The following is a 27,379-nucleotide window of genomic DNA, read 5'->3' on the forward strand; positions in this document are numbered from 1 at the left end:
GTGCACCACGTGGAGTATTTTAACCCACTGTATCTGAATGTGGCTTCACAGCTGTACAGCAGTGATGGGAGAGCTCTACAGCAGATTGTGTCAATTCTCGGGGTACAGCTTCTAGCACATGCTGTCTCAGCCATGCATACAGTCTATTTGAACTTCTTCCATTCGGCAAATGCTTCAAAGCCTTTTCTGTTTGGACGTCGCGGTTCAGAAACAGTTTCATCCCAAGAGATATAAACGCACTCAATCAGTCCATCAAGTGCTCCTGGTAGAACTGTTTTTACTTATAAGTACAATTGCCTCACTGTAAACTTGCATTACAGTTGTAATATTGCACAACCTGAGCCACTGATGCTTTCATATAGTATATTTTTCATTGTCTTTTATCCTATTATTATTATTGTTGTTGTTGTTATTTTACCATTTTATAGGAAAATTAGTTTATGGAAGACTTGCATATTGAATCTCATTGTATCATACAATAACACTAAAGGAATTTAGTTCAATTCAATAGAAGAGAGCGCGTATTTACAGATGATGACATCAAGCTTCTAAGTCGATTTAGATTTCCAAGCGCTGTCTTCTTGGAGCTCTTGATATCATTTTTAAGATGAAATGCAGTATATATATTACATTATACAGATAAACTTTTAACTTCAGTTAAATAATGTATATTGTTAATGATTAAATATACAAGGACTCAGTGGTGCAGTGGTAACGATGAGCTGGCGCCCTGTTCAGGAATTGGTTCCTGACTCGCACTGTATGCTTGCTGGGGCGATTGGTTATTTGGAAAAAGAAATGTGTAGCACCTGGACGGGGCTCACGCCCGGCCGGGACGCCCAGGAGGACAGGAGGAGGGCTCATTCAAGTGCTGGGGGGAAGAGAAGAAGGGACACCCGGAGTGCTTCTGGGTACACAGCCGACACTTCCGCCACACTGGGGAGTGCCGGTGGAAGATTGCCGGGGAGCACCTGGAGCACATCCGGGTGTGTATAAAAGGGGCCGCCTCCCTCCAGTCATGGACAAGAGTCGGGAGGAAGAAAGATGGTGTCGGGAGGACGGCAAGGAGGCGGCCTGAAGAGAGAGAAGGCATTGTTGAGAGGCCAGGACTTTGGGGTCTTTGGGGTCTGTGAGCACAGTAGGACTGTATATAATACTGTAAATAAACGTGTGCTGGGTGACATGAACGTATCTGCCTGTCTGTGTCCGAGCCTGTCTCCACAAATGAAAGGACAGGAATTCAGGGTTAGTACGTTTGACAGAGACAGTACTGCTGCAATAAAGGTCGCACACAGTGCAGCAAGCATCTTGCATGAGGCAGGAACAATCTCTGGACAGGGCGCCAGCTCGTCACTAACACTCTGTCACCGTGTCCCCATGTTTAATAACATGCTTTAATTCCTATCATCATGAAAAATGAAAATGATATCAAGTATACATCTTAGTATTTTAATTGTTCAGAAAGTTGGAATATCATGAATATAATGTATTCTGTGTCCTGTCGCCAGAAGAGAAAGACCATTTAAGAAGAACATAGTGATTCACACACACAGAGTACATAGCAGAGCACACAGAATATGAAGGATTTAATGTACTACTTTAGTTATGATGGGATTTGAGAAACTTGTAAATGATTTTAAGATGAAGTTTATGACGTTCTACTTTAATGGCAAAATTAACTATGTGATTAAAGTGGAAATTTCGAGATTATTTTTTTCCACTGTGTCCCTATTTTTTTTTCCTTTCTCTGTACCCTAATAAGCTTCCATATGACACTCAGACGGTGGGGCTACGACTCGCCTTTTCACGGTGACTTTTATATCTGACCACTGCTTATTTATTTTGGTAACTGTGCGACTTTCTGAACTTGAACTTTCGACTTTCTCCACCACTCTGTCACTCAATCAACTTCCTTTTGTTGTTTACATCACTGCTTAAACCAACAAATACTATGTTTTTCCTTGCCTCTATTTGGTAATTGCTGAAATTCTTCTTTTTCCCCTGTGCTTTTGCCATTGTCTTTTCGTAGAATGCAAAACATAAGGGGCAATTCATATTGATTTGCATATTCACAGAGGCGTAATTCTGGGAGGAGTCAGGATGGGGCAGCAGGCGCATGCATGTGCATTACTTTTCACGCTGACCAGGATTTATGGAGCGGAAGAACGTGGAAGTTGGCGTACGCACAGATTTATGCATCTGGATTTTTTTGTGCATATGCACATTTCCGATATTTTAGTGTGAATTCTACGCACGGCATTATGCATGAGGCCCCTCAGGGCACATCAGACATGCACAGGGGTGCCCCAGGAATCAGTGCTGGGTCTGTCTGTACACCATCATCCAATTCCAAGGGTTCTCTTATCAGTGCTATGCAGATGATACACAGCTATACCTGTCGTTCCCTCTGGAGGCCAATACGGTATTGGCTAGAGTCTCGGCATGTCTTTCTTTCTTTTTTTTAAGCATTTTATCGATTTTATTAAAATCAAATACCATTCCATACAAGCAAGTCATACAAGCAAGAGAGCTGGGCCAGCTGAGCAAAACTTTAAGCTAGTAAAAATAAGTAAATTGATTTAATTAATGATTAAAAATCAGTAGAATAAAAAAGAGAGGAGAGAATCTGCTTCCTCAATTTAAATGCTTATTCTAAAATGTTATTGATCAGATCCTGCCAGGTTTTGAAAAAGTTTTGAACATATCCTCTAAGTGAGAATCTGATTTTTTTCCAGTTTTAAACAGTATATAACGTCAGTTACCCACTGACTTAAAAGAGGTGAGTCAAGAGTAGCGTTTGGGGTTGGCAAATGGTGCAACTGCCCCAGGCCCTGCGCCTAAGGGGGCCCCGATTTTTTGAGGTCTGGGTGTCCCGTTCGAGCGGATTTGTCATGTTATACTCTCCATTTATTTTGATAAAGTCAGCGTGATGTCTTGGAAAAATTTAGCTGAATACTGTAATGAGAAAATCTGGTGTATGTTAACATTATTTTTATTACATTCGCGCGCAAGTTTATACAGTCCACACATACCAGTAAAACAATTGACAAAACCGGCCCCGCATGGGTTTGGTCAGCCCTAGGGACCCACTCACCCCTAAGGCCGCCTCTGCTTCCAGTCGAGCAAGATAAGTCTACGTGCCAATAGTGAAGTAAAGACAATCACAGTTTGTTTGTCCTTCTCCACTTTAAGCCCCTCTGTGAGCCCACCAAACACAGCTGTTAGTGGGTTAGTAAGGATTGTGACATCAAGGCTGTCTGAAAGGCATTTAAAAATTTTGGCCCCAACCTAATGGTGCTCGATTATGCTTACCTCTTTTGTAAGTCACTTTGGATAAAAGCATCTGCCAAGCAAATAAAAGTAAATTTACTTCTGTGCCATGTCCTCTAGCCACACACTTCACTCTTTCTCAGTCTTTGCAAGCGATGTATCATAAACTAGAGAGAACATTTTTGCTTCTGTAAAGGCAACACGAACACTTCCAGAATTTTCAGTTTCTTTCTGCTTTATTGTGCAAGTGCCTGATTCATTCTTGCCGACCTTACGGCCTACCTCAACAAGTGACATGCCACTTTTCAAAGAAATCTAAAGTTTTGATTTTCTCATTGAGAGATAGCCACTTTATTCTCGTCTTGAGCAATTAATTGCTTTTTTTTAGGCGCCACAATGGGGCACACAATGCAAGTAGCAAACAAATGAGACACGAGATGAACAACAAGGGCTGGAGAGAGACTGAGGGCCTGTGAAATGGTGGTAGGCTGCTGCAGGTTATGCCAACACATCACTTTATTCTCATGGATTCAGCATCGTGCTTGGCGTGTGGCAAATTCAAGTCTGGCTTTTTACAACTTTCTGGAATTTTTTTTATTTTTGATCTGCAGGATACAGAAGGGGCTAACTGTATTTTAATATGCCACCTATCCCATGCAGTTTGCAGTGATGGCTAAGGAAAAATAATCTCGTGTTTTCACAGAGGATAGAGACAAGAAAGCTTCTGACAGAATAGGTGCCTATGGAGGCCAACACTGGACAAAAACAAACAGTATAAAAATGTCCATGAAAATAAAAAATAAAAAAAAACGGTCACTCATGTCACATAATCTGTAGGTCAAGTCATCTGGTCCTGTGCTCACAATCTGCAAAATGTATGCACTTTTTTGACTAAAATATAGTTAAATAAATACTTCTGGAAAAATCAGAGTAGTGCACAGACAAGAAGTGTGTTTGGATGGCATCAAGCTTTTGAATTGAAGACAGGACTCTGGACCAATGAGTGATGGGGAATTTGTCCCATGATGTTTGTTTTACTGTGGAAGGGCCCTAGGGGGACCTCAGTCTCATTTTTAGACTTCTTCTTAAGTAGACCTGAAAAAAGGGTCCCAAATTCTCTCGATATCCCTCATATTAACACCTAGTCTATCCAGCAGGGGGTGATGGTTGGAATATGTTCTTTTTAATTGTGGCATTTTAAGTAACCTGAACCTGAATAGATATATTATAGCGAGGCGATATCCCTCCCATATTGATATGGCGGTAAGAAATCACATAAGAGAAAATAACTTAGCTTTCTTTAATGATGATTTACGCAGCATAACAGACGAGGAAGCCAATGACAAGCCCATTTTCGTTGCCGCGCTGAAAGAATTTTTAAGATCGGATGACGTAATTTTCCATCCGTCCGTCGGCTTCAAAGGTGTTTGGCTGCTGTCCAAGTCTTTTATACTGTTTTCTCCACGTGTAGGCCCCCATGTAGGCAAACAGTCCAATTCCAAACAAGGAAAGAAGATCTTATGCTGACTCTTAACAGACGAAAAATAGTATACATCTGTCTTCAGGCTGACTGCACATTCCTCCAGCTGTCTTTGTCTATCTTGTCCTATGCTTGGCCTAGCAATTCTAAATGCTGAGCCCCTTTGTACTAAATCTGGCTCAGCTGTGCATGTGATAAGAAAAGAAAAAACAGATTTAAAATGTCTGCACAGAGCACAGTGACATTAAACTTATTATTCTGATTACATCTAGTAGCCTGTTACAAAGATGCAGGTTGTACTGGTACAGTTTACCAAGCTCATTACTCTGCTTCTGTTTTAGGCACATCAGGAAGCTAAAGTAAGCTTTAATGAACAAATGTAAATATAAATCTACTAGGCCAGCACAAGGGACTGTTTAGCAGTACGTTTCCCTGAACAGGAGGTATGGTTCGGCCCATCATTCCCCACCACAGACTATAGATCACAGGTGTCAAACTCCAGTCCTCAAGGGCCGCAGTGGCTGCATGTTTTCATTCTAACCATCTTCTTTATTAGTGAGCCATTTTTGCTGCTAATTAACTTCTTTTGCTTTAGTTTTAATTAACTTGACTCAGGCCCCTTAGTTGGCTACTAATTAAGGAAAAAGAGACAAACAATAATGAGACAAACAAGCCACCATATGACCAGCTCACCTATGCCCATCACAGAATATCTGAAAATAAAGAAAGGTGAAGGTCTCAGTAAAGCACCTCATCCTTGACTCCCTGTCACTTCAGATTGCTGAGTCTGCTAGAAAGGTCCCGGTCTCACTTCTTCTCCAAAACTGACCATTTTTTAATACAAATCTCAAAACCACATAGATCACAAATTGATAAATCCAAATATAAAGTACCAGTGTGCACAAATGAGCACTGTTTCATATAGAGACAGCTTAAAGAGTGAAATAAAAATACAGACAAGCGCTATCCAATGGAAACTTCATTCTAGTTTCTAGTCCAACTTAATAAAAAGACAAGTGTCTGTGTGGCTGTGTCTCTGTTATACCCAAAGATGGCACATCCCAATCATAAACACTGCTTTTAGGAATCCCATACCAGATGGGATGTAAGAGAGTTATATGCACTGCATTTGTCATTCCAACAGATGGCACATCACAAAAATTTAGATAGATAGATGAACCTGTATTTGTCCCCAGTGGGAAATTTGGTGTAATAAAAAACAAAATTGGAAATTCGTAGTAATAAAATGCATTCTCATTCCAACAGCTGGTGCTTGACAATCACGAACACCATTTTTACAAATGCGTCACGAAATGGCATTTAACAGAAACAAATACACTACACTTGTCATTTCAACAGAGGGCATATCACAAACATTTGTAGTAATAAAATGAATTGCATTTGTCATTCCAATAGATGGTGCCTCACAAACATTTACACTGCTTTTACAAATCCCTTACCAAATGGCATATAACAGAGACATATACACGTTTGTAGTAATAAAATACATTGCATTTGTCATTCCAACAGATGGTGCATCACGAGCATTGTTAATAATACATTTTATTGCAACAAATGTATATGCTGTGCCATCTGTTGGAATGACAAATGCAATTCATTTTATTATTGCATACATAACAAAATGCACTGCAAATGTTAACGCTGAGATCTACATTTGATTAGTTAGTTTTCTGCCGTTGCTTAGATGGGTAGCACGGCTAAAATAACAAAAATATATTTACAAAGATAATACACTGCAAGTCATTGGTACTGCTGATAAGTCACCTCAGCGCATTCTGCATTTTTAAAGCAGGCTTATGCTTTGTTACAGAAGGATGTCATCAGCCTGTCCCTGCTCTGCTTGAGCAGCTCCCACAGTCCCAGCCTCTTTTATTCTAATAGCCCACTCATCCCCATGAACACTTACTGCTCTGTGTCGTAATCCTCTTCCCACATTTTGCTGATCAAGGTGATGCCAAAAAAAAAAAAAAAAAAAACAATGCTCTCCAGAGTCTACAGCAGTGCAGGTGTGAATCCACTGAAATGCTGTCTGCAAGTGAGGGAGCACAGCGAATGCCAGCTTCTGAGAACCCATCATGCTCTGATCTGAAGAGTGTGGCAGCAGCTGGAGATGACAGGCAGCAAAGGACCAGAGCTCTAAGAAGGTGGCGGTTCTCAGCTAGGAGTGTGGAGTGTGGACTGCCAGGGACGTTGGGTGATCAACATAACTGAAAATCTTCAACAATGGGCCGAAATCTGACAGCGCCAGTAAGCTGTAACAAAGAAACACGACTCGCACACTTTAACAGACACAGTCCCTCATTCACTCCTGCGCACTCTCATCTCATCCCATCCATAAGCCTACACAGGATAAGCAATACTGAATTAAGGGTCTTGAATGGTGAATGTGTAGTATAGGTAGGACTATAGAAACCTACTCAAGGACTGTGTTAAATGGTGCGACACAAACCACCTACAACTGAACACCAGCAAAACCAAGGAGCTGGTGGTGGATTTAAGGAGGACCAGGCCCCTCATGGACCCCGTGATCATCAGAGGTGACTGTGTGCAGAGGGTGCAGACCTATAAATACCTGGGAGTGCAGCTGGATGATAAACTGAACTGGACTGCCAATACTGATGCTCTGTGCAAGAGAGGACAGAGCCGACTATACTGTCTTAGAAGGCTGGTGTCCTTCAACATCTGCAATAAGATGCTACAGATGTTCTATCAGACGGTTATGGTGAGCGCCCTCTTCTACGCGGTGGTGTGCTGGAGAGGCAGCATAAAGAAGAGGGACACCTCACGCCTGGACAAACTGGTGAGGAAGGCAGGCTCTATTGTAGGCATGGAGCTGGACAGTTTGACATCTGTGGCAGAGCAATGGGCTCTGAGCAGACTCCTGTCAATCATGGAGAATCCACTGAACAGGATCATCTCCAGACAGAGGAGCAACTTCAGCAACAGACTGCTGTCACCGTCCTGCTGTCAAATAATGCGAAGAGTACGCAACATGTGTTTTGCCCACATTTGGGCTCATCGGGCGTACACACTCTACTGCTCCCCTCGGGTTCGATCCCGACAGTAAACTATGCAACATTCCATGATCTGCTTCTCGCAAATGAAGAGGGCACCATGGCAGATGTTTGCCGAATGGCAGACCAACCAGAAGTGTTACCTGGTAGGTAACCACCCACGCAATTCAGGTCAGGACTCAGACTATGAACGCAGTGAATGTAATTACTCTGGACCTACAGGCTGTCAAATAAATGAACCACATGCCATGGTGCAGCGTAAAGGGGATTCATCTCTGATGCCGAGGTTTGATCCCTGAGAGGGGAGCAGTAGAGTGTGTACGCCTGATGAGCCCAAATGAGGGCGAAACACGTGTCGCGTACTCTTTGCATTATTTGACAGTAAACTATGCAATATACTGTGTGTATATATATATATATATATATATATATATATATATATTGTAAAAAGACACAAGAGAGCAGATAAAGGTTTGAGGATTTCCGGCCCCGTATACTGTAGGAAAGGTGCAGAAGTTTGATAATAAACAGTACAAATTTCATAACACCGTCCGCCATCATGGCGGATGGGGGGAACATTTATGAAGGGGGACCGGAAATGGTTGAATGTGCTGATGGGAAGAAACCAAGATGGATGATGGGATTGCTGACGTCATCGGGGTGAGACAGAGGGAAGGCGGAAGTGGCGTGTTGAGAATCCGTGTTCAGGAAGATTCATTGTTGTGTCTTTCTTTCTGTTGAAAATAAAGAGAGAAAGGTTAGTACTCCGCCATTCCTGTCTGGTATATGCTTTCGCGTTACAGTTTAGATTGTTCCGCGGCTCCCTAATCGCGCGTGCGTGACAATATATATATATATATATATAATATAATATATAGTCATATGAAAAAGTTTGGGAACCCTTATTAGTTCTTTGGATTTTTGTTTCTCATTGGCTGAGCTTTCAAAGTATCAACTTCCTTTTAATATCTGACATGCCTTATGGACACAGTAGGATTTCAGCAGTGACATTAAGTTTACTGGATTAACAGAAAATATGCAATATGCATCATAACAAAATTAGACAGGTGCATAAATTTGGGCACCCCAACAGAGATATGACATCAATACTTAGTTGAGCCTCCTTTTACAAATATAACAGCCTATAGCCTTTAATGAGTGTCTGGATTCTGGATGGAGGTATTTTTGAGCATTCTTCCATACATAATCTCTCCAGTTCCGGTAAATTTGATGGCATGGTTTAGAGGAAGGCTACAAAAAGCTATCTGAGAGGTTTAAACTGTAAGTTTCAACTGTAAGGAATGGAATCAGGAAATGGAAGGCCACAGGCACAGTTGCTGTTAAACACCAGCAGGTCTGGCAGGCCAAGAAAAATACAGGAGCGGCATATGAGCAGGATTGTGAGAATGGTGACAGACAACCCACAGATCACCTCCAAAGACCTGCGAGAACATCTTGCTGCAGATGGTGTATCTGTACATCTCTCTGCAAATTGCACAGAATTGTAGAATGAACATCTGTATGGCAGGGTGATGAGAAAGAAGCCCTTTCTGCACTCACGCCACAACCAAGAGTCGCCTGTTGTATGCCAATGCTCATTTAGACAAGCCAGATTCATTTTGGAACAAAGTGCTTTGGACTGATGAGACAAAAATGGAGTTATTTGGTCATAAGAAAAAGTGCTTTGCATGGCAGAAGAACAACATCACATTCCAAGAAAAACACCTGCTACCTACTGTCAAATTTGGTGGCGGTTCCATCATGCTGTGGGGCTGTGTGGCTAGTTCAGGGACTGGGGCCCTTGTTAAAGTTGAGGGTCAGATGAATTCAACCCAATATCAACAAATTCTTCCAGATAATGTTCAAGCGTCAGTCACAAAGTTGAAGTTACGCAGGGGGTGGATATTCCAGCAAGACAATGACCCAAAACACAGTTGGAAATCTACAAAGGCATTCATGCAGAGGGAGAAGTACAATGTTCTGGAATGGTCATCACAGTCCCCTGACTTGAAAATCATCGAAAATCTATGGGATGATTTGAAGCAGGATGTCCATGCTCGGCAGCCATCAAATTAGAACTGAACTGGAGAGGTTTTGTATGGAAGAATGGTCAGAAATACCTCCATCCAGAATCCAGACACTCATCAAAGGCTGTAGGAGGACAGCGTCTAGAGGCCAAAAGGAGGCTCAGTATTGATGTTATATCTCTGTTGGGGTGCCAACATTTATGCATCTGTCTAATTTTATGATGCATATTGCATATTTTCTGTTAATCCAATAAAGTTAATGTCACTGCTGAAATCCTACTGTTTCCATAAGGCATGTCATATATTAAAAGGAAGTTGCTACTTTTGAAAGGTCAGCCAATGATAAACAAAAATCCAAAGAATTAAGAGGGGTTCCCAAACTTTTCATATGACTGTAAAATCACATACATGCACTTGGAAATCAACCAAAGGGACCAGAAAAAGTCAATTCCATGCCAGGTCAGGGAGCGGTGGGGTGCACTGAACCTCTCTCTTTTCTCTCCACAGACCAAGCACGAGAAATACTGCCTGCATCCGATTACTCTCCAAAGACTTCACTTACTATCCCATCCCTGTGGACGTCAGTTCTTTTGAACAGCCTATAAAAACCATTCATCCTCCATACTTGGGTCAGTTCTGTTTTGGACTTTAACTTGTACACATTGTATGCAAACTTAAACCTTTGTTGTGTGTCGGCTGGTTATTTCACAATATACTGTATATACATATAGGCAGGAAGAGGTGGGTCCATGCAGGCAGGCACCAGAAGTGACGTCAAGAGTGTAAAAGCCATCAATCTTCCAGTCTGCAGAGAGAGGAAGAGATATGGTATTAATATTGACAGCGCCCTCTTGTGTTCTAGTGAGGAATTACCATCATTTAAGTCTTTAAGCTGCCTCCAATGCGCATGCGTGTGACACCTCATTATTTTTCATTTTTATTAAAGACTACAGTTTCTGTTTTTTCCTTATTTAGGTTCAGGAAATAACTACTCATTCATTCAGAAATACATGTCAGACTTTGGGTCAGAGAGCCAGGGGTGTCCATTTGTATAGATAAGTAAAGCTGTGTGTCATCTGCATGGCTGTGATATCTCACCTTGTGTTCTGAGGTAAAGTGGGAGCATGTACATTGAAAATAACAGCAGGCCCAGAATATCTTCTGGTACACCGTATATAATACTAGCAAAATACCTGTGCTTTGTAGCGGAGAAGTAGTGTGTTAAAGAAGTTATGAAAAAGAAAAGGAAACCGTTTAAAAATAACATAACATGATTGTCAATGTAATTGTCTTAGGCTTATTTTAGTATTGAGAGTGAATTTGATGATTGTAAAGAGTTTAATTTATGACTGTAAACTGTATATGAGAAATGCACATTTTTAGGCAGAGAGCCAACCACGTGATAGGTGCGCAGACAGCGGCCGTGTGGAAAAAGGATGGGGGATCGGGGGCGGCCCTGCCGTGAAATAAATCGTTTGTTAATGGAAATAAGGAATGAAACCGCCAAAAGGAGTGATCAGTTCCGAAAGTTTCTTACGGCATAATGGTGAGAACCGCCAAAAAAAAGACATTATTTTTGAAAGTTCGTTACGGGGCAGGGTGCGAAATGAAACATACTTAACCTTTGTAAGTACAGCGTAAAGGATGAGCAATGGGAAATTTGGGCTTCCTACGTATATTGGACGTCACAGAAATAGTGGGGAGGGGTTTCCCCAATCTGTATATACTGTACAGTTTAGAGGGTACACTCATTCCCCCCCCCCTTGTTTGTTGGAATAGGACATGAAACATACCTAACTTTTGTAAGTACACTGCAAGGAATGAGCATTGAACAAATTTCAGCTTCCCACCTATAAGGAAAGTGGGAGAATTAGTGATGAATCAGTGAGGGCTTTGCCTTTTATATGTATAGATCATGGATCTCTGAGCAGTAATCACCACAACTAACAAAGAATTTTCTACCTGTTAAATAAAATATACTGATCTGACTGAAAGGATAATGAAAAGAAGTGACGGTCTGGTTAAAAAAGCGTAGTGTTTGTTTATTAATTACTTGGTTATCAATCAATCTTCATTTATTGTAACATCATTAACATTAACAGCATACCCATCTGCACCTCAGCATTTAAAATATTTATAAAGTATCGCACATCCATCTTTTTTTCTCCAGCATCCCTGCAGTGTGATTAACTTTGCCTTTTGCTAGATATTTTATTTCAGACACTCATTCAAGTAACATGTGGAATTCCAATATTTCGTCTCCTGCTCCTAAGGTTTGTAACAGCTACAAAACTTTGGAGAAGATGGATGGTGGATGAGTTATGTGGATGGATGAAAGTGGTTTCCTCAGTGTGAAAACCAAGATCTGGCTGCCATTATTTCCTTTTCGTCGGCTTTCATCGATTATTTTTTTTGGCTTATCGTTTGCATCTGTCACTTGCTGTGAGACACGTTCTTTTTCACTGATGTGAAATTCATTTTGGCCTACCACTCTTCTACCCTCATTTGTTTTCCCGTTTGCCAATTCAGGTGGATCTGACAGACACTGAGTGTTGCTTAGCAGTCGGCTGGTCAAGTGGCAGCTTTTCAATGTCTTCAGCAGCTCGAGGCCTTGAGAGCTCCCATGTACGTGTCGTTCTTTTCCACTTTTGACGTCTTCCTCAAGTTGTTTCCACCTTGGCGTCAGGATATATCTTGGCTAACCTTGGCTGTGTTTTTTGCATGCTTCTATTTTATTCATGCATCTGGATAACAAATGGCTGCTTCAGGTTGTTGTTAAGTTTTTGTGTTCAGAACATGGTGGAACTCAACTGAGGACAGCGTTTTTCAACCTTTTTCTTTACTTTTGTTTATTTGCCCGGCAATAATCGGGGTGCCAGGTGGACCCCGATCCTATCTCATCTCCCTGCTGTCTTTGTGAAAGCTGAGTCTTTGGAGAAGTGACTAGAAAAACTAAATTAATTTAATTAATTCAGTCTCACCTTAATGTTATGCCATACTGGTAGTTTTTAACTCGTTAAATTTGTCCATTGGTCATCTTCTTCTTCTTTCGGCTGCTCCTGTTAGGGGTCGCCACAGTGGATCATCTTCTTCCATATCTTTCTGTCCTTATCATCTTGTTCTGTTACACCCACCACTTGCATGTCCTCTCTCACCACATCCATAAACCTTCTCTTAGGTCATCAAATATGGAAAATGAAGCCTAAATCAAAAACTCGTTCATTACTTGATGTATCTCGGTGTATTTTTTTTTATTGATTTTGGTTAATTACCCACGATTTTCAACCCTACATAGTAGGTTGGTTTGATGGTTAATTCAAACCTCAGTATTTGACCCTTTCACCATTGTGGTTGTTAGGAACTGTACACTTTTATTCTCTCTTAAAATTATTTTTTAGAACAACTAGGGGGCTCTGCCCGCTGCTCACTTCACTCGCCAACCCCCGGGCGGGTGCTACATGCTAGCCACTTCACAGCTCTGCCGCTCGCGTATGGGGAAGTGGATGTACAATTTAAACAGATTGTTATTTTCATGGGAATTGTTACATATGCATAATAGAACTAACTATTTTACATTACAGCGAGTAATTAAACATATTAAAAAAAGTAAAACGTAATAAATTGAAAGTAAATTATGTTTCATGTTGCATTAGAGCACGGTGGCGCAGTGGGTAGCGCTGCTGCCTCGCAGTTGGGAGACCTGGGGACCCGGGTTCGCTTCCCGGGTCCTCCCTGCGTGGAGTTTGCATGTTCTCCCCGTGTCTGCGTGGGTTTCCTCCGGGCGCTCCGGTTTCCTCCCACAGTCCAAAGACATGCAGGTTGGGTGGATTGGCGATTCTAAATTGGCCCTAGTGTGTGCTTGGTGTGTGGGTGTGTTTGTGTGTGTCCTGCGGTGGGTTGGCACCCTGCCCAGGATTGGTTCCTGCCTTGTGCCCTGTGTTGGCTGGGATTGGCTCCAGCAGACCCCCGTGACCCTGTGTTCGGATTCAGCGGGTTGGAAAATGGATGGATGGATGGATGGATGTTGCATTAGAGGTATTCGTTGCGTTATACGTTTTCATTCTGTTTGGCTTTAAAATTAGCACGCAAATACTTTTTAAACTTACACTTTTACTGTAAAACTTCAGTCAAAACAATTTTTTAATTAACTTTTTGTCAATATTCCATTGAATTTTGATTCAGTGTTTGGACTTTCATTGTGACAATGCAACATATGATTAGTGAGTTTCATTTTTTTCTCTCTAATAAACGACTTTTTAAAATGTTTGTCCCTATGATTTGTTAATTGTCTTTGTAAAAACTGTTCTAACAGGAAACTGTAAACATTTTAATATGAATGGCATATCAAGATCTCCTTTGGTTTCTAATGTTATCTGCGGAAGATGTACTTGTCGCCTGTTAAAATTTTACATGTCATTGCCATGTAACGGAACGACAATTTTCGTATTCATTCGTTTGACTTCATCGTTTCCCGGTGCTAGGATTGCCTGTGTTGATAACCCTTCGGGATCAAATTCATCAATAAGAGAGAGGTTAGCAGCAGGCGCTGATACAGCACATTACCGCTCCCACCACACGACAAACCAACTCAGAATCCCAGATTAAGTGCAGCCATGCAACGGGTGACACCTCAGCACCACACTAGTTCAGATGGAATGGAACAATGGGAGTTTTTTATGGTGGCTGGAGTGCCAATTCTGCCACCAACCCCCAGGTTTTTCCCTGCAGGTTGGAGGGCTTACATGCAGGGCTGGATGCAGATTAACATCATACCCAGGATGGAGCAGTTGCAGGTTAAGAGCCTTGCTCAAGGGCCCAACAGAGCAGAGTCTCTTTTGGAATTTACAGGATTCGAACCGGCAACCTTCCGAATAGCCAGTGCAGATACTTAGCCTCAGAGCCACAACTCACCTTGGGGTGGTGAGAAATGACCAGCTGCCCCTCGTTGACCACATTGCAGTTGCCTCTTGTTCTTAAAGATTCACTTAGTATGACATCCACAAGATCAGACTGTGCCCAATGCAGTATGCAGGACAACTTCTGGTCCAGGCTTTGGCCTTATCACATCTGGTCTACTGCAACTCTCTTGCTGGCAGGGATACCAGCGTGCATTGTAAAGCCACTGAAGTTGATTCAAAATGCAGCAGCACATCTGGCATTCAACCAGTCAAGGTGGGCACCTGTCACTCTTCTTTACAGATCACTACGCTAGTTTTCAGTAACTGCACATATTAAGTTCACATCCTTGATGCTTGCCTACAGAGTAGTCCATAGGTCAGAACCTCTGTATGTGGAGACACTGGGAGGTCCTCTGCTACTCCTCACCCACTCAGGTCTGCTGATGAATGGCGTCTGGTGGTGCCACATCCGTGGGTCATCACATCTCAGTTCAGACTCTTTTCAGGTGTAGCTCCCGGCTGGTGGAATGAGCTCTCTGTTCAAACTGCTGATTCCCTCAATGTGTTTAGAAAATGTTTGAAATTTCTCTCTTAATGATAACGGCTTTGGTAGATTCTCATGTCTACGAAAATGTAACTCGCTTGTGTTTTGTTCTGAGGATTTCACTTGAGTTGACCGATTTTCTACCCTTGTCCTGTCTCGGACAGTCCCCCAGCTCGATGTTTACTCCATTATTTTGACCTATTTTGTAAGTTGCTTTGAAGAAAAGCATCTGCTACGCAAATAAATGTGAATATAAATATATGCAGTAGCCAGTCTTTCCAGGTCAAGGGGAAATCAGGGACAAGGGAGGAAATATAGATGGACAAAAAATATAACATGGGGGGATGTCTCAAGAAGACGCGGGATTTCCCACACTTCCATATTTTCTCCAGCCCTAAATGCTCGATGAAATCAACATCCAGCCATAACCAGCTGTTGTGATGTAAGATTTTGCATATAACTTGATAAATATTTTATATGTCTTTATTTGTAATTTAGGCAAAGCAATGTAATTTAGTGTTACATTAGTGAGAAGCATTCATGTTCCCCTTTTAGGAATGGGTCTCTTTGAATTTTACGACAGAGTTGGGGGAGGATGTGCCTTAAACCAGTTTGGCGAGTATTTCTCTGCTAAAGTCTTTCAACCCCTGCAAGGAAGCCAGTCTACCTCAAGCCACAACTCCACCCATCAATAAGATTTCGACATCATAAGTCTTCTTTTATTGGGAACTTAAAGTGAGGATAAGATAAACATTTATAAGAGCTGAGAGCGCAGGAACTGTGTCTGTGATCTTGGATGAATATATACATTGTGGCCACTAGGGGGGGTACCAGACCCTTAAACCCTCAAGACACAACTTCACCACAAGTGTCCCAGTTGAACTAAAGTGCTTTTAGTTAAAACAATGTCTTCAGCACAACTCTCTGTTCTTTCTCTTCCTTTTCTTTATGTACACCTCCATGCTGTCCTCCACATTTGACTTCAGCCCTTCCTGAGTTGAGTGGTGGGCTGTCTTAAAACTCCAGACCTGGAAGTACGTCTGGTGCTTAATATAGTGCCCCTAGGAAGCATTTCCGGATCCTTGTAACTTCAATATCTAAGAGGTCCCCTGGTGGCCCCCACAGAACCCGACAAGGCAGGCCTATACGGGACCACAGCTTCCATGCTGGGCCTCCATAGTGGGGCTTGCCAGACGGAATGATGCCACACAGTGTACGGGGGGGGAACACTCAGTCCATAGCAGGCAGTTGACCACTGTGTGGACCTTCCAAGTTCCCAAGTTCATCCTGGGTGCTGCTCAGGGGTTTTAAGGATACCACTTCTTATGTAGTCGTCGTAACATCCTTCCATGTCCTGGCATGGAAAGGAAATGTCGCTCCCTCCAGGCCAGGTAAGGGAGTGGGGTCCATACTGTCTGGGACGCCGGTTTGTCTGTCACAATGCCAAATATCAAATGATAATAATAATAATAGTACAGCTTAAGGTTATAGGTTATATTATAGGCAGCTCTGTATATCATAATCATTGCACCAAGGAGTGTGCAGGCACTATAAAAACATCACCTCATGTTAACTTCTTATCAGTCAAAGCCTGGACTTTGAAGTGACCCGTCTACGTAACATGGCTACAAGTGTCTGCCAGCTTGAACGTTTCACTTGTTCATGGCTGTGGGTGTGTGGGCCGGGCGCCTATCACAGGCAGGCCGGGGTGTTCGAGGACTACTCTTTGGTTGCAATTGGACGTCAAGCCGCGCCTGTTAGTCACTTGGCACTCCACCTTGTGAAAATAAAAAAGCCACTCCGGTCTTGGCTCTGCCTAGTTGGTGCACACATATGTGTGTCTGGAGAACGAGTTATTTTTATTTTGTTTGTCACTTTTAATGACAACCACTTCCACAAAGCACTGCATAGTTTAGTATAGAAACCTTCATAATGCACAGCATCAGAAATGACAACACAAAGCCATCGGTTTCGTTGTTATCCTTACATTTTATTCATTTACTGGGCTGACATCTTTATTCTGGGGGGGGGGGGGGCTTACAAGCTCTGAGATACAATTGTGGTTACATTTCTTTTTCCAGTTAGAACACAGGTAAGAGAAGAGACTTGTTCATAGTCACTAGAGTGTCCATGCATGGATTTGAACCCACAACCTTGAAGCCCAAGGACTTAACCACTCCAGCTACCTTAAAATGGCACATTTGATATAAGACGGCATTACAAAGTGTGTTGTAAGGCCACAGAACCTTGAGTAATAAAAGTCGTAAAGTAGTGCAATTACTTACCTCAGGACAGGTTACATTCAGTAGAGGGCGCTCTCTAGTAAGAGAAATCTGGATCCCTCTTCTGCCTTCAATGCAGTCAACCTTCAGATGCACCTTGTCACTCTCTCTGACCCCTGCATCACCAGGACTGCCCTCAGGTGGTGTGAAGGCCTACCTCTTGGGCACATCCTACCATGTGTCCTGGTGAGGGGAGATGGGTAAGCATGGTTATACCCCAAGGATCGGTGTTGGGCCCTCTCCTGTTTTCTCCATTCACCTCCTCACTAGGCCCTAACATCCAGTCCCATGGTTTCTCACCTCAGTGCCCTGCCGATGATATGCAGCTCTAACTGTCATTCTGTCCATAGGACCACATGGTATCAACAAGCGCCTCTTCATGTCTCACTGATATTGCAACCTGGATGAAGGATCACCATCACCAGCTCAACCTGGCAAAGACCAATCTTTTGGCTATCCCAGCTCATCCATCTCTGTTCACCTCAGCTCATCATCGCTAACTCCTACCAGGTCAGTACGCAACCTTGGGGTGGTGATAAATGACCAGCTGCCCTTCGTTGACCACATTGCAGCTGCCTCTTGTTCTTGAAGATTCACTTTGTATGACATCCACAAGATCAGACTGTGCCCAATGCAGTATGCAGGACAACTTCTGGTCCAGGCTTTGGCCTTATCACATCTGGTCTACTGCAACTCTCTTGCTGGCAGGGATACCAGCATGCATTGTAAAGCCATTGAAGTTGATTCAAAATGCAGCAGCACATCTGGCATTCAACCAGTCGAGGTGGGCACCTGTCACTCTTCTTTACAGATCACTACGCTAGTTTTCAGTAACTGCACATATTCACATCCTTGATGCTTGCCTACAGAGTAGTCCATGGGTCAGAACCTCTGTATGTGGAGGCACTGGGAGGTCCTCTGCTACTTACTCCTCACCCACTCAGGTCTGCTGATGAATGGCATCTGGTGGTGCCACATCTGTGGGTCATCACATCTCAGTCCAGACTCTTTTCAGGTGTAGTTCCCGGCTGGTGGAATGAGCTCCCTGTTCAAACTGCTGATTCCCTCGATGTGTTTAGAAAATGTTTGAAATTTCTCTTGTTTGGTAAATTTCTCTCTTAATGATAATGGCTTTGGTAGATTCTCATATCCACGAAAATGTAACTCGCTTGTGTTTTGTTCTGAGGATTTTACTTGAGTTGACCAATTTTCTACCCTTGTCCTGTCTCAGACAGTCCCCCAGCTCAATGTTTACTCCATTATTTTGACCTGTTTTGTAAGTTGCTTTGGAGAAAAGCATCTGCTAAGCAAATAAATGTGAATATAAATATATGCAGTAGCCAGTCTTGCCAGGTCAAGGGGAAATCAGGGACAAGGGAGGAAATATAGATGGACAAAAAATATAACATGGGGGGATTTCTCAAGAAGACGCGGGATTTCCCACACTTCCATTCCATTTTCTCCAGCCCTAAATGCTCGATTAAATCAACATCCAGCCATAAACATCTGTTGTGATGTAAGATTTTGCATATAACTTGATAAATATTTTGTATGTCTTTTCTTGTAATTTAGGCAAAGCAATGTAATTTAGTGTTACATTAGTGAGAAGCATTCATGTTTACCCCCCCCCCCCCCCCCCCCCCCACCTTTAGGAATGGGTCTCTTTTACAACAGAGTTGGGGGAGGATGTGTCTTAAACCAGTTTGGCGAGTATTTCTCTGCTAAAGTCTTTCAACCCCCACAAGGAAGCCAGTCTACCTTCCCCCATTGGTCTGAAGTATGGCTGTTTGGAATTGGCTTGTATCAGAAGCCTTTAAGTACGATGATGTCCTATTGGCTCTAGGGGTTAGACAGAGAATCTATAAATCTGCTTGCTCAACCACATTCTATCTCTCTTACTAACATCCGATGAAGACCAAACTGATGAACTGAAAGGACAACACAATGGAGCCCACAGCTCGGCAGCCATATTGGAACAGGCATACGGCCTGTTCTGAAGAAAGCTGATCACCAATGATGCCTTAACTAGAGACATTCTGAGTAACTAACAAGTCTGTATGCCGCCTGAACTACACATCACCATTTAATCAGGTTGTATGGTTGCCAATATTCAAATGTACTTTATTATTTATGAATATTACCAATAATACATTGTTTTATGTGTAACTTAACTCCTGCTTGTCTTTTACTACACCTACAGTGCACCCGGAAAGTATTCCCAGCTCTTCATCACTTTTTCCACATTTTGTTATGTTACAGCCTTATTCCAAAATGGATTAAATTCATTTTTTTCCTCAGAATTCTACACACAACACCCCATAATGACAACGTGAAAAAAGTTTACTTGAGATTTTTGCAAATTTATTAAAAATAAAAAAACTGAGAAAGCACATGTATTTAAGTATTCACAGCCTTTGCCATGAAGCTCAAAATCGAGCTCAGGTCCATCCTGTTTCCCCTGATCATCCTTGAGATGTTTCTGCAGCTTCATTGGAGTCCACCTGTGGTAAATTCAGTTGACTGGACATGATTTGGAAAGGCACACACCTGTCTATAGAAGGTCCCACAGTTGACAGTTCATGTAAGAGCACAAACCAAGCATGAAGTCAAAGGAATTGTCTGTAGACCTCCGAGACAGGATTGTCTCGAGGCACAAATCTGGGGAAGGTTACAGAAAAATTTGTGCTTCTTTGAAGGTCCCAATGAACACAGTAGCCTCCATCATCCGTAAGTGGAAGAAGTTCGAAACCACCAGGACTCTTCCTAGAGCTGGCCGGCCATCTAAACTGAGCGATTGGGGGAGAAGGGCCTTAGTCAGGGAGGTGACCAAGAACCTGATGGTCACTCTGTCAGTGCTCCAGAGGTCCTCTGTGGAGAGAGGAGAACCTTCCAGAAGGACAACCATCTCTGCAGCAATCCACCAATCAGGCCTGTATAGTAGAGTGGCCAGACGGAAGCCACTCCTTAGTAAAAGGCACATGGCAGCCCGCCTGCAGTTTGCCAAAAGGCACCTGAAGGACTCTCAGACCATGAGAAAGAAAATTCTCTGGTCTGATGAGACAAAGATTGAACACTTTGGTGTGAATGCCAGGCGTCACGTTTGGAGGAAACCAGGCACCGCTCATCACCAGGACAATACCATCCCTACATTGAAGCATGGTGGTGGCAGCATCATGCTGTGGGGATGTTTTTAAGTGGCAGGGACTGGGAGACCAGTCAGGATAAAGGGAAAGATGACTGCAGCAATGCACAGAGATATCCTGGATGAAAACCTGCTCCAGAGCGCTCTTGACCTCAGACTGGGGCGACGGTTCATCTTTCAGCAGGACAACGACCCTAAGCACACAGCCAAGATATCAAAGGAGTGGCTTCAGGACAACTCTGTGAATGTCCTTGAGTGGCCCAGCCAGAGCCCAGACTTGAATCCGATTGAACATCTCTGGAGAGATCTTAAAATGGCTGTGCACCGACGCTTCCCATCCAACCTGATGGAGCTTGAGAGGTGCTGCAAAGAGGAATGGGCCAAACTGGCCAAGGATAGGTGTGCCAAGCTTGTGGCATCATATTCAACAAGACTTGAGGCTAGAATTGCTGCCAAAGGGGCATCGACAAAGTATTGAGCAAAGGCTGTGAATACTTATGGACATGGGATTTCTCAGTTTTTTTATTTTTAATAAATTTGCAAAAAGCTCAAGTAAACTTTTTTCATGTTGTCATTATGGGGTGTTGTGTGTAGAATTCTGAGGAAAAAAATGAATTTAATCCATTTTGGAATAAGGCTGTAACATAACAAAATGTGGAGAAAGTGATGAAGCGCTGAGAATACTTTCCAGATGCACTGTATATAAACAGAAGGGGTATCAAAACAGAGATAGATAGCAACTGAGAGGAATAGAGATAGGCGCCGTTTGTAAAAGTTTTATTTCTTGTGTGTTAATAAATCAAAAGCATTTGCTTTTTTTTTAACATTTTATTGATTTTATTAAACTCAAATTACATTCCATATAAGCAAGTCAAGTTTAACAAAACCAGGCTCGAAGCAAATCAACTCCCATGAGAAAGAGCGCTAGGCCAGCAGAGTAAAAGTTCAATAATAGTAAAAATATGTAAATAAATAAATGAATAAAAATAAATAGAATAAAAAAGAGGAGTGAGAATCCACTTGCACAATTTAAATGCTTATTCTAAAATGTTATTGATTTGATCCTGCCAGGTTTTGAAAAAGTTTTGCACCGATCCTATAAGTGAGAATTTCATTTTTTCCAGTTTCAGATAATATATAACATCAGTTTCCCACTGACTTAACAGAGGTGAGTTAGGATTCTTCCAGTCGAGCAAAACAAGTCTATGTGCCTATAGTGAAGTAAAGGCAATTACAGGCCATTTTGATCCTGTCTCACTTTCACAGTTTAAAAGAACTATTGACATCCTTAAACCAGCTCCCAGTCCTCGTGATATTGTACCATCACACCTCGTAGTGGAAGCCTTTGATGTTTTGGGTCCATCTTTACTAGCCATTATCAATGGTTCTATTAGTCAGGGGGTTGTGCCCTCATTTTTTAAACATGCTGCGATACGTCCCTGTCTAAAAAAGGCAGAATTAGATCCTGGAGTTTTAGCCAATTTTCGCCTGATTTCCCAATTGCCATTTCTGGCTAAAATATTAGAAAGAATTATTTATAATCAATTGGTTGATCATCTTAACTCCAATCATTTATTTGAGATCTACCAATCTGGCTTTAGGTGTTATCATGGTGTTGAGACGGCCCTCCTTAAAGTATTCAATGACATCTCTATTATTACTGACTTGGGTGACGCTGCAGTCCTTGTTCTCCTTGACCTGTCCGCTGCCTTTGACACTATTGACCGTGAGATATTGCTGTTGCAGCTTGAACATCTTGTTGGACTTAAAGGGGCTGCTCTTAACTGGTTCAGGTCATATCTAACTGGTAGACACTTTTCAGTGACTTTAAATTCCTCTTTTTCATCTACTGCTCCTCTTAAATATGGTGTTCCTCAGGGATCCATTTTGGCTCCTATTTTATTCTCTATATACCTTCATCCTTTTGGAGCTATCTTTAGGAAATTTAACATTTCTTTTCACTGCTATGCTGATGATATTCAGGTTTATATTCCCGTCTACAACTCTGCAATGAATCAACTGCACAACTGTCTTTCTGAACTAAGATCTTGGATGGCTAATAATTTTCTTGATCTAAATCAAAATAAAATGGAGGTGCTTATAGTGGTAACATCAGCTAAAGCCCAAATCGGTCTTGGACTTCTCAGCTCTTTCTCTGTCTTTTGCAAACCTCAAGTCTGCAATCTTGGTGTTATCTTTGACAGTAACCTCTCTTTTGAGAAACAAGTAAATTCTGTAGTCAAGAGTTGCTTTTTCCAGCTTGGTCTATTAGGTAAAATCAAGCCTTTTTTATCTTCTAGGGATCTTGAGAAAGCTACTCCTGCTTTTATCTTTTCTCACCTCGATTACTGCAACTCACTGTATTCTGGGATTAGCAAATCTCTGATTTGCAGGTTACAGTTGGTCCAGAATGCTGCCGCTCGCTTTCTGGTTGGGGCAAGAAAGTCTGATTCTGTTTCTCCAATATTAGCTTCTTTACACTGGCTGTCCATCAGTTTTCGAATTGATTTTAAAATCTTGTTGCTAGTTTTTAAATCTTTACGTGGGCTCGCTCCTGCCTGTTTATCCGAATTGTGTGCTTTACACCAGCCATCTAGAGTGCTTAGATCTTCTGGTTAGTTGTCTCTTGTTGTCCCTTGTACCAAGTGTATAACTAAGGGGGACAGATGGGGCTTTGGCAGCTGTTGCACCTCGCCTGTGGGACTCTTTACCTCGTCACATAAAGGAGTCGTCTACAATTGAACTGTTCAAAACGAGATTAAAGACTCATTTCTATTCACTTGCATTCCGTGACCTTCAGTAATACTGATGGTGTCCTCATTGTGATTATGTAACATTACTTCTATTTATTATTTATTTTATTTATGTTCATTTATTTTATTTCTATTTATGTTATTCATATTAATTGTATGTTTTTCTTTTATTCTATTATTGTAAAGCACTTTGGCCACAGCATTCCTATGTTGTTTTAAATGTGCTATATAAATAAATTGACATTGACATACAGTTTGTTTGGCTTTCTCCACTTTAAGCCCCCCTGTAAGCCCACCACACACTGCTCTTAGTGGATTAGGAGGGATTGGGACCCCAAGGCTGTCTGATAGGCGTTCAAAGATTTTGGCCTAGAATGATGTTAATTTGGTGCAGGCCCAGAACATGTGGCCCAGTGAGGCTGGAGCTCGACTGCAACATTCACAGGTTGGCTGTGGCCCTGGAAACATTTTGAACAATTTTAAATGAGACAGATGTGCTCGATATGTAATTATTAGTTGAATAATTGTATGCTTTGTGTATATGGAGCGCGAGTGAATTCTGTGCATTGCTACCTTCCGTTCCTTTTCTGAGATGTTGAGTGAGAGATCCTGTGCCCACTGTACTCTGGGATCTTTGAAAGGGAAGGACTGTAAAATGTTTTTAATAATTTCAGAGATGCTGTCTGAATCCTCGAGACTGATTCATATTTTTTATGACATAGAGGTGGGTGGGAGGTGAGGAAAATTGGGCAGGTTTTGTTTATCAAAGTTTCTAATTTGAAGATAGTGAAAGAAATGTGTTGCTGGAAAGTTAAATTGGGAGTGTAATTGTTCGTCGGATGCAAAGATATTGTTTCTGTACAGATCTCTAAGTGATTTAATCCTGAATGTTTTCCAGACATTAAAAACTGCGTACGTTTGAGAGAGGATGGGAAAAGATGATTATCATGCAAGAGGTGCTACAGATAAAAGCTTCTCTGTCTTAAAATACTTCCCACATTGGCTCCATATTCTGATTGAGTGAATATTTTGTATGTCTTTATTTGTAACTTAGGCAAAGCAATGTAATATTAGTGTTACATTAGTGAGAAGCATTCATGTTCACAAACCACACTCTAGCCACCGCCAACCAGGAATGGGTCTGTTTGAATTTTAAGCAGGATTTGGGGGAATTGCCTGAAACAAGTCTGGTAAATGTTTCTCTGAGTCTCTCAACTCCCACACAAAGCCAGGCTGCACCTTAACATATGGTTTTGGGGGATGGCAGGTGTTAAGATGTTCTTTGCCCCATTGGTCTGAAACATGGCTGTTTGGAATTGGTTTGAATCAAAATCCTTTAAGTACTACGATGCCCTATTGGCTCTAGGGGTTGGACAGAAAACCCATAAATTTGCTTGCTTTATCTCACCCTCTCTCTCTCTTACCAAACTGTTGCATGAACTGAAAAGGTCAACACAATGAAGAGCACAGCATGGCAGCCATTTTGAGACAGGCATGCGGCCTGTTCTGAAGAAAGCTGACCACCAATGATGCCTTAACTGGAGACATTTTAAGTAACTAACAAGTCTGTGTGTCGCCTGAACTACACATCACCATTTATCAGGTTGTATGGTTGTCAATATTCAAATGTACTTTGCATATTGTTGTTGTTTATGAATATTACCAGTAATACATTGTTTAAATTGTAACTTAACTCCTGCTTGTCTTTTACTACACCTAATTGCCTGAGGTTATAGATGTAGAAGGGAAGGTGGGGAGAAGTTATAAAGTACAATACCTTATAAACAGTGGCAAGTCAGAGATTTGCGGCATTCTGACAAAGGATACATATTAATAATACAAAAGGGGAAAGGAGAGCAATATATTACTCTACCAAAACACAACACCTGTGTATGTTCATCTATTTGTGTCCATGTCCAGGTTTTTATAGCTTTTATATTTGCTGCCCAGTAATAAAATTGAAAGTTCGGTAGAGCCATGCCACCTTCGGTCATTGTAGGGTCGCCCTTTGGATACGTGGATGTTTTGAATTCCAGATAAATGAGGTTATGGTTGAATCTAATTTCTTAAATAATGATTTATTGATGTATATTGGAATGTTTTTAGCAGTTGAGTGTTGTACCGTGTTAGCCATAGACTGATACAGGAGAAAGTAGCGTGAAATGACACCTTTTATTGGCTAACTAAATAGATTACAAATGCAAGCTTTCGAGGCTGCTAAGGCCCCTTCATCAGGCAAAGTGTAACAAAGAAACTGAAAAATACTCCAGCTATATTGGGACAAGTCAAGTCAGGTATGGTTTCCTTTCATCCTCACAGCAGCCTCAGTTATTGGTGGCATGGATTCCAGCACAGGTTGGAAACATTCCTTTGAAATTCTGGTCCATGTTGACATGATTGCATCTCACATTCCGGCTGCAGATCTCCTGTTCTACCACATCCCAAAGGTGATTCAGTGGAATCAGTTCTGGTGACTGGAAAGGCCACTGAAGAACATCAACCTCATCATCCTGTCTATGAAACCAGTTGGGGGATGACTTTGGCTTTGTGACATGGCGCCTTACCATTAGAAGAAGGGTCAACCGTGGACATGAAGCGCTGCACATGACCAGCAACAAAACACAGGTAGACCGTGGCATTCAAGAGCTGACTGATTGGCATGAACAGGCCCAAAGTGTGCCAAGGAAACATTTCCCACAGCATTACAACATCGCCACCAGACTTGACTGTTGACATAAGGCAGGTTGGATGCATGGATTCATGCTGTTGACATTACCACCTGTGTGCCTCAGTAGAAATCAAGTTTTACCAGACCAGGCTGTTTCTCCAGTCTTCACCTGTCCAGTTTTGGTGAGCCTGTGCCCACTGTGGCCTTAGGTTTTGATTCTTGGCTGACATGAATGGAACCTGATATGATCTTCTGCTGTTGTAGCCCTTAAGGTTCTAAGTGTTGTGCGTTCTCAGATGCTCTTCAGCTCGCCCACAGTTGTATGAAAGGGTCATCCGAGTTACCGTAGCATTTCTGTCTGGTCATTCTCCTGGGACAACTCTAATCAAAAAGGCATTTCAGTCTGCAGGACTGATGCTTACTGGAGGTTTTCCACACCATTCTGAGTAAACTCTTGAGACTGCTGTGTTTAAAATCCCGGGAGATCAGCAGTTACAGCAATGCTCAAACCAGCCCGTCCCGCACCAACGATCACACCACAGCCAAAATCACTTAGATCCCATATTTTGTGTTTGATGTGAACATTCACTGAAGCTCCTGACCTGCATCTGCAGGATGTTATACATTGAGCTGCTGCCAGATGATTGGCTGAGTAGATCATTTCAAGGATAAGCAGCAGGGTCTCAGGTGGCTCTAATCATTTACACAGTGAGTGTAAAGTAAAGAAGACTTCTTCTGAACAGCCATTGCTTTATACTGTATGTGAGGTAATGAAAGTCTGAAGCATCTGATTTGCAGCCCCCTGTCTTGTCAGCTCATCTAACTCAGATGACAAGGGTCATCGCTCTCAAGTTACATAACATACATCTCACAAGTGTGCAGCAATAAATGTCACTCAATGCAAGATACTAAATGACAATAAACTTGTGTAATTATTGATAGAACACTGATTATTATCACAACTTCTATTTCACTTTCTTGAACTGCTGGCTCAGTTTCTGTCTTGGCCCTTTGTAATTGACATTGCTATTGTGAACCAAATTCAATCTGAACATAACAGAGGGTGTCCATATGAGCAATCTGTCACGTAACCCACTACAACTCATACAAAAAACAGTAGCATACCACACTGTGGCCTGCAGGGGGCGCACCAGCACCCCAAACATGACAGACAGAAACCAGGCACAAGACCAACAGCACGCACATGACTTCTATCTATCATATAGTGCCTTTCATATCTATCTATCTATCTATTATATAGTGCCTTTCATTTCTATCTA

At 42.0% G+C, this 27,379-nt stretch overlaps 2 protein-coding genes across 2 annotated transcripts in view; one reads left to right on the forward strand and one right to left on the reverse strand.

Moving 5' to 3' along the window:
• LOC114652902 (protein phosphatase methylesterase 1-like) overlaps positions 1 to 6,706 on the reverse strand; it is a 72,045-nt gene extending 65,339 nt beyond the window's left edge. Inside the window, exon 1 of the mRNA XM_028803209.2 lies at positions 6,678 to 6,706. Within this exon, the coding sequence (XP_028659042.1) occupies positions 6,678 to 6,706 (29 nt within the window). The remainder of the gene's footprint in view (positions 1 to 6,677) is intronic.
• Positions 1 to 27,379, forward strand: part of ucp1 (uncoupling protein 1) — a 131,779-nt gene that overhangs the window by 58,825 nt on the left and 45,575 nt on the right. The window lies entirely within an intron of this gene.

The sequence above is a fragment of the Erpetoichthys calabaricus genome, chromosome 5 (genome assembly GCF_900747795.2).
Source record: "Erpetoichthys calabaricus chromosome 5, fErpCal1.3, whole genome shotgun sequence".
NCBI classification, from domain to species: Eukaryota; Metazoa; Chordata; class Cladistia; order Polypteriformes; family Polypteridae; genus Erpetoichthys; species Erpetoichthys calabaricus.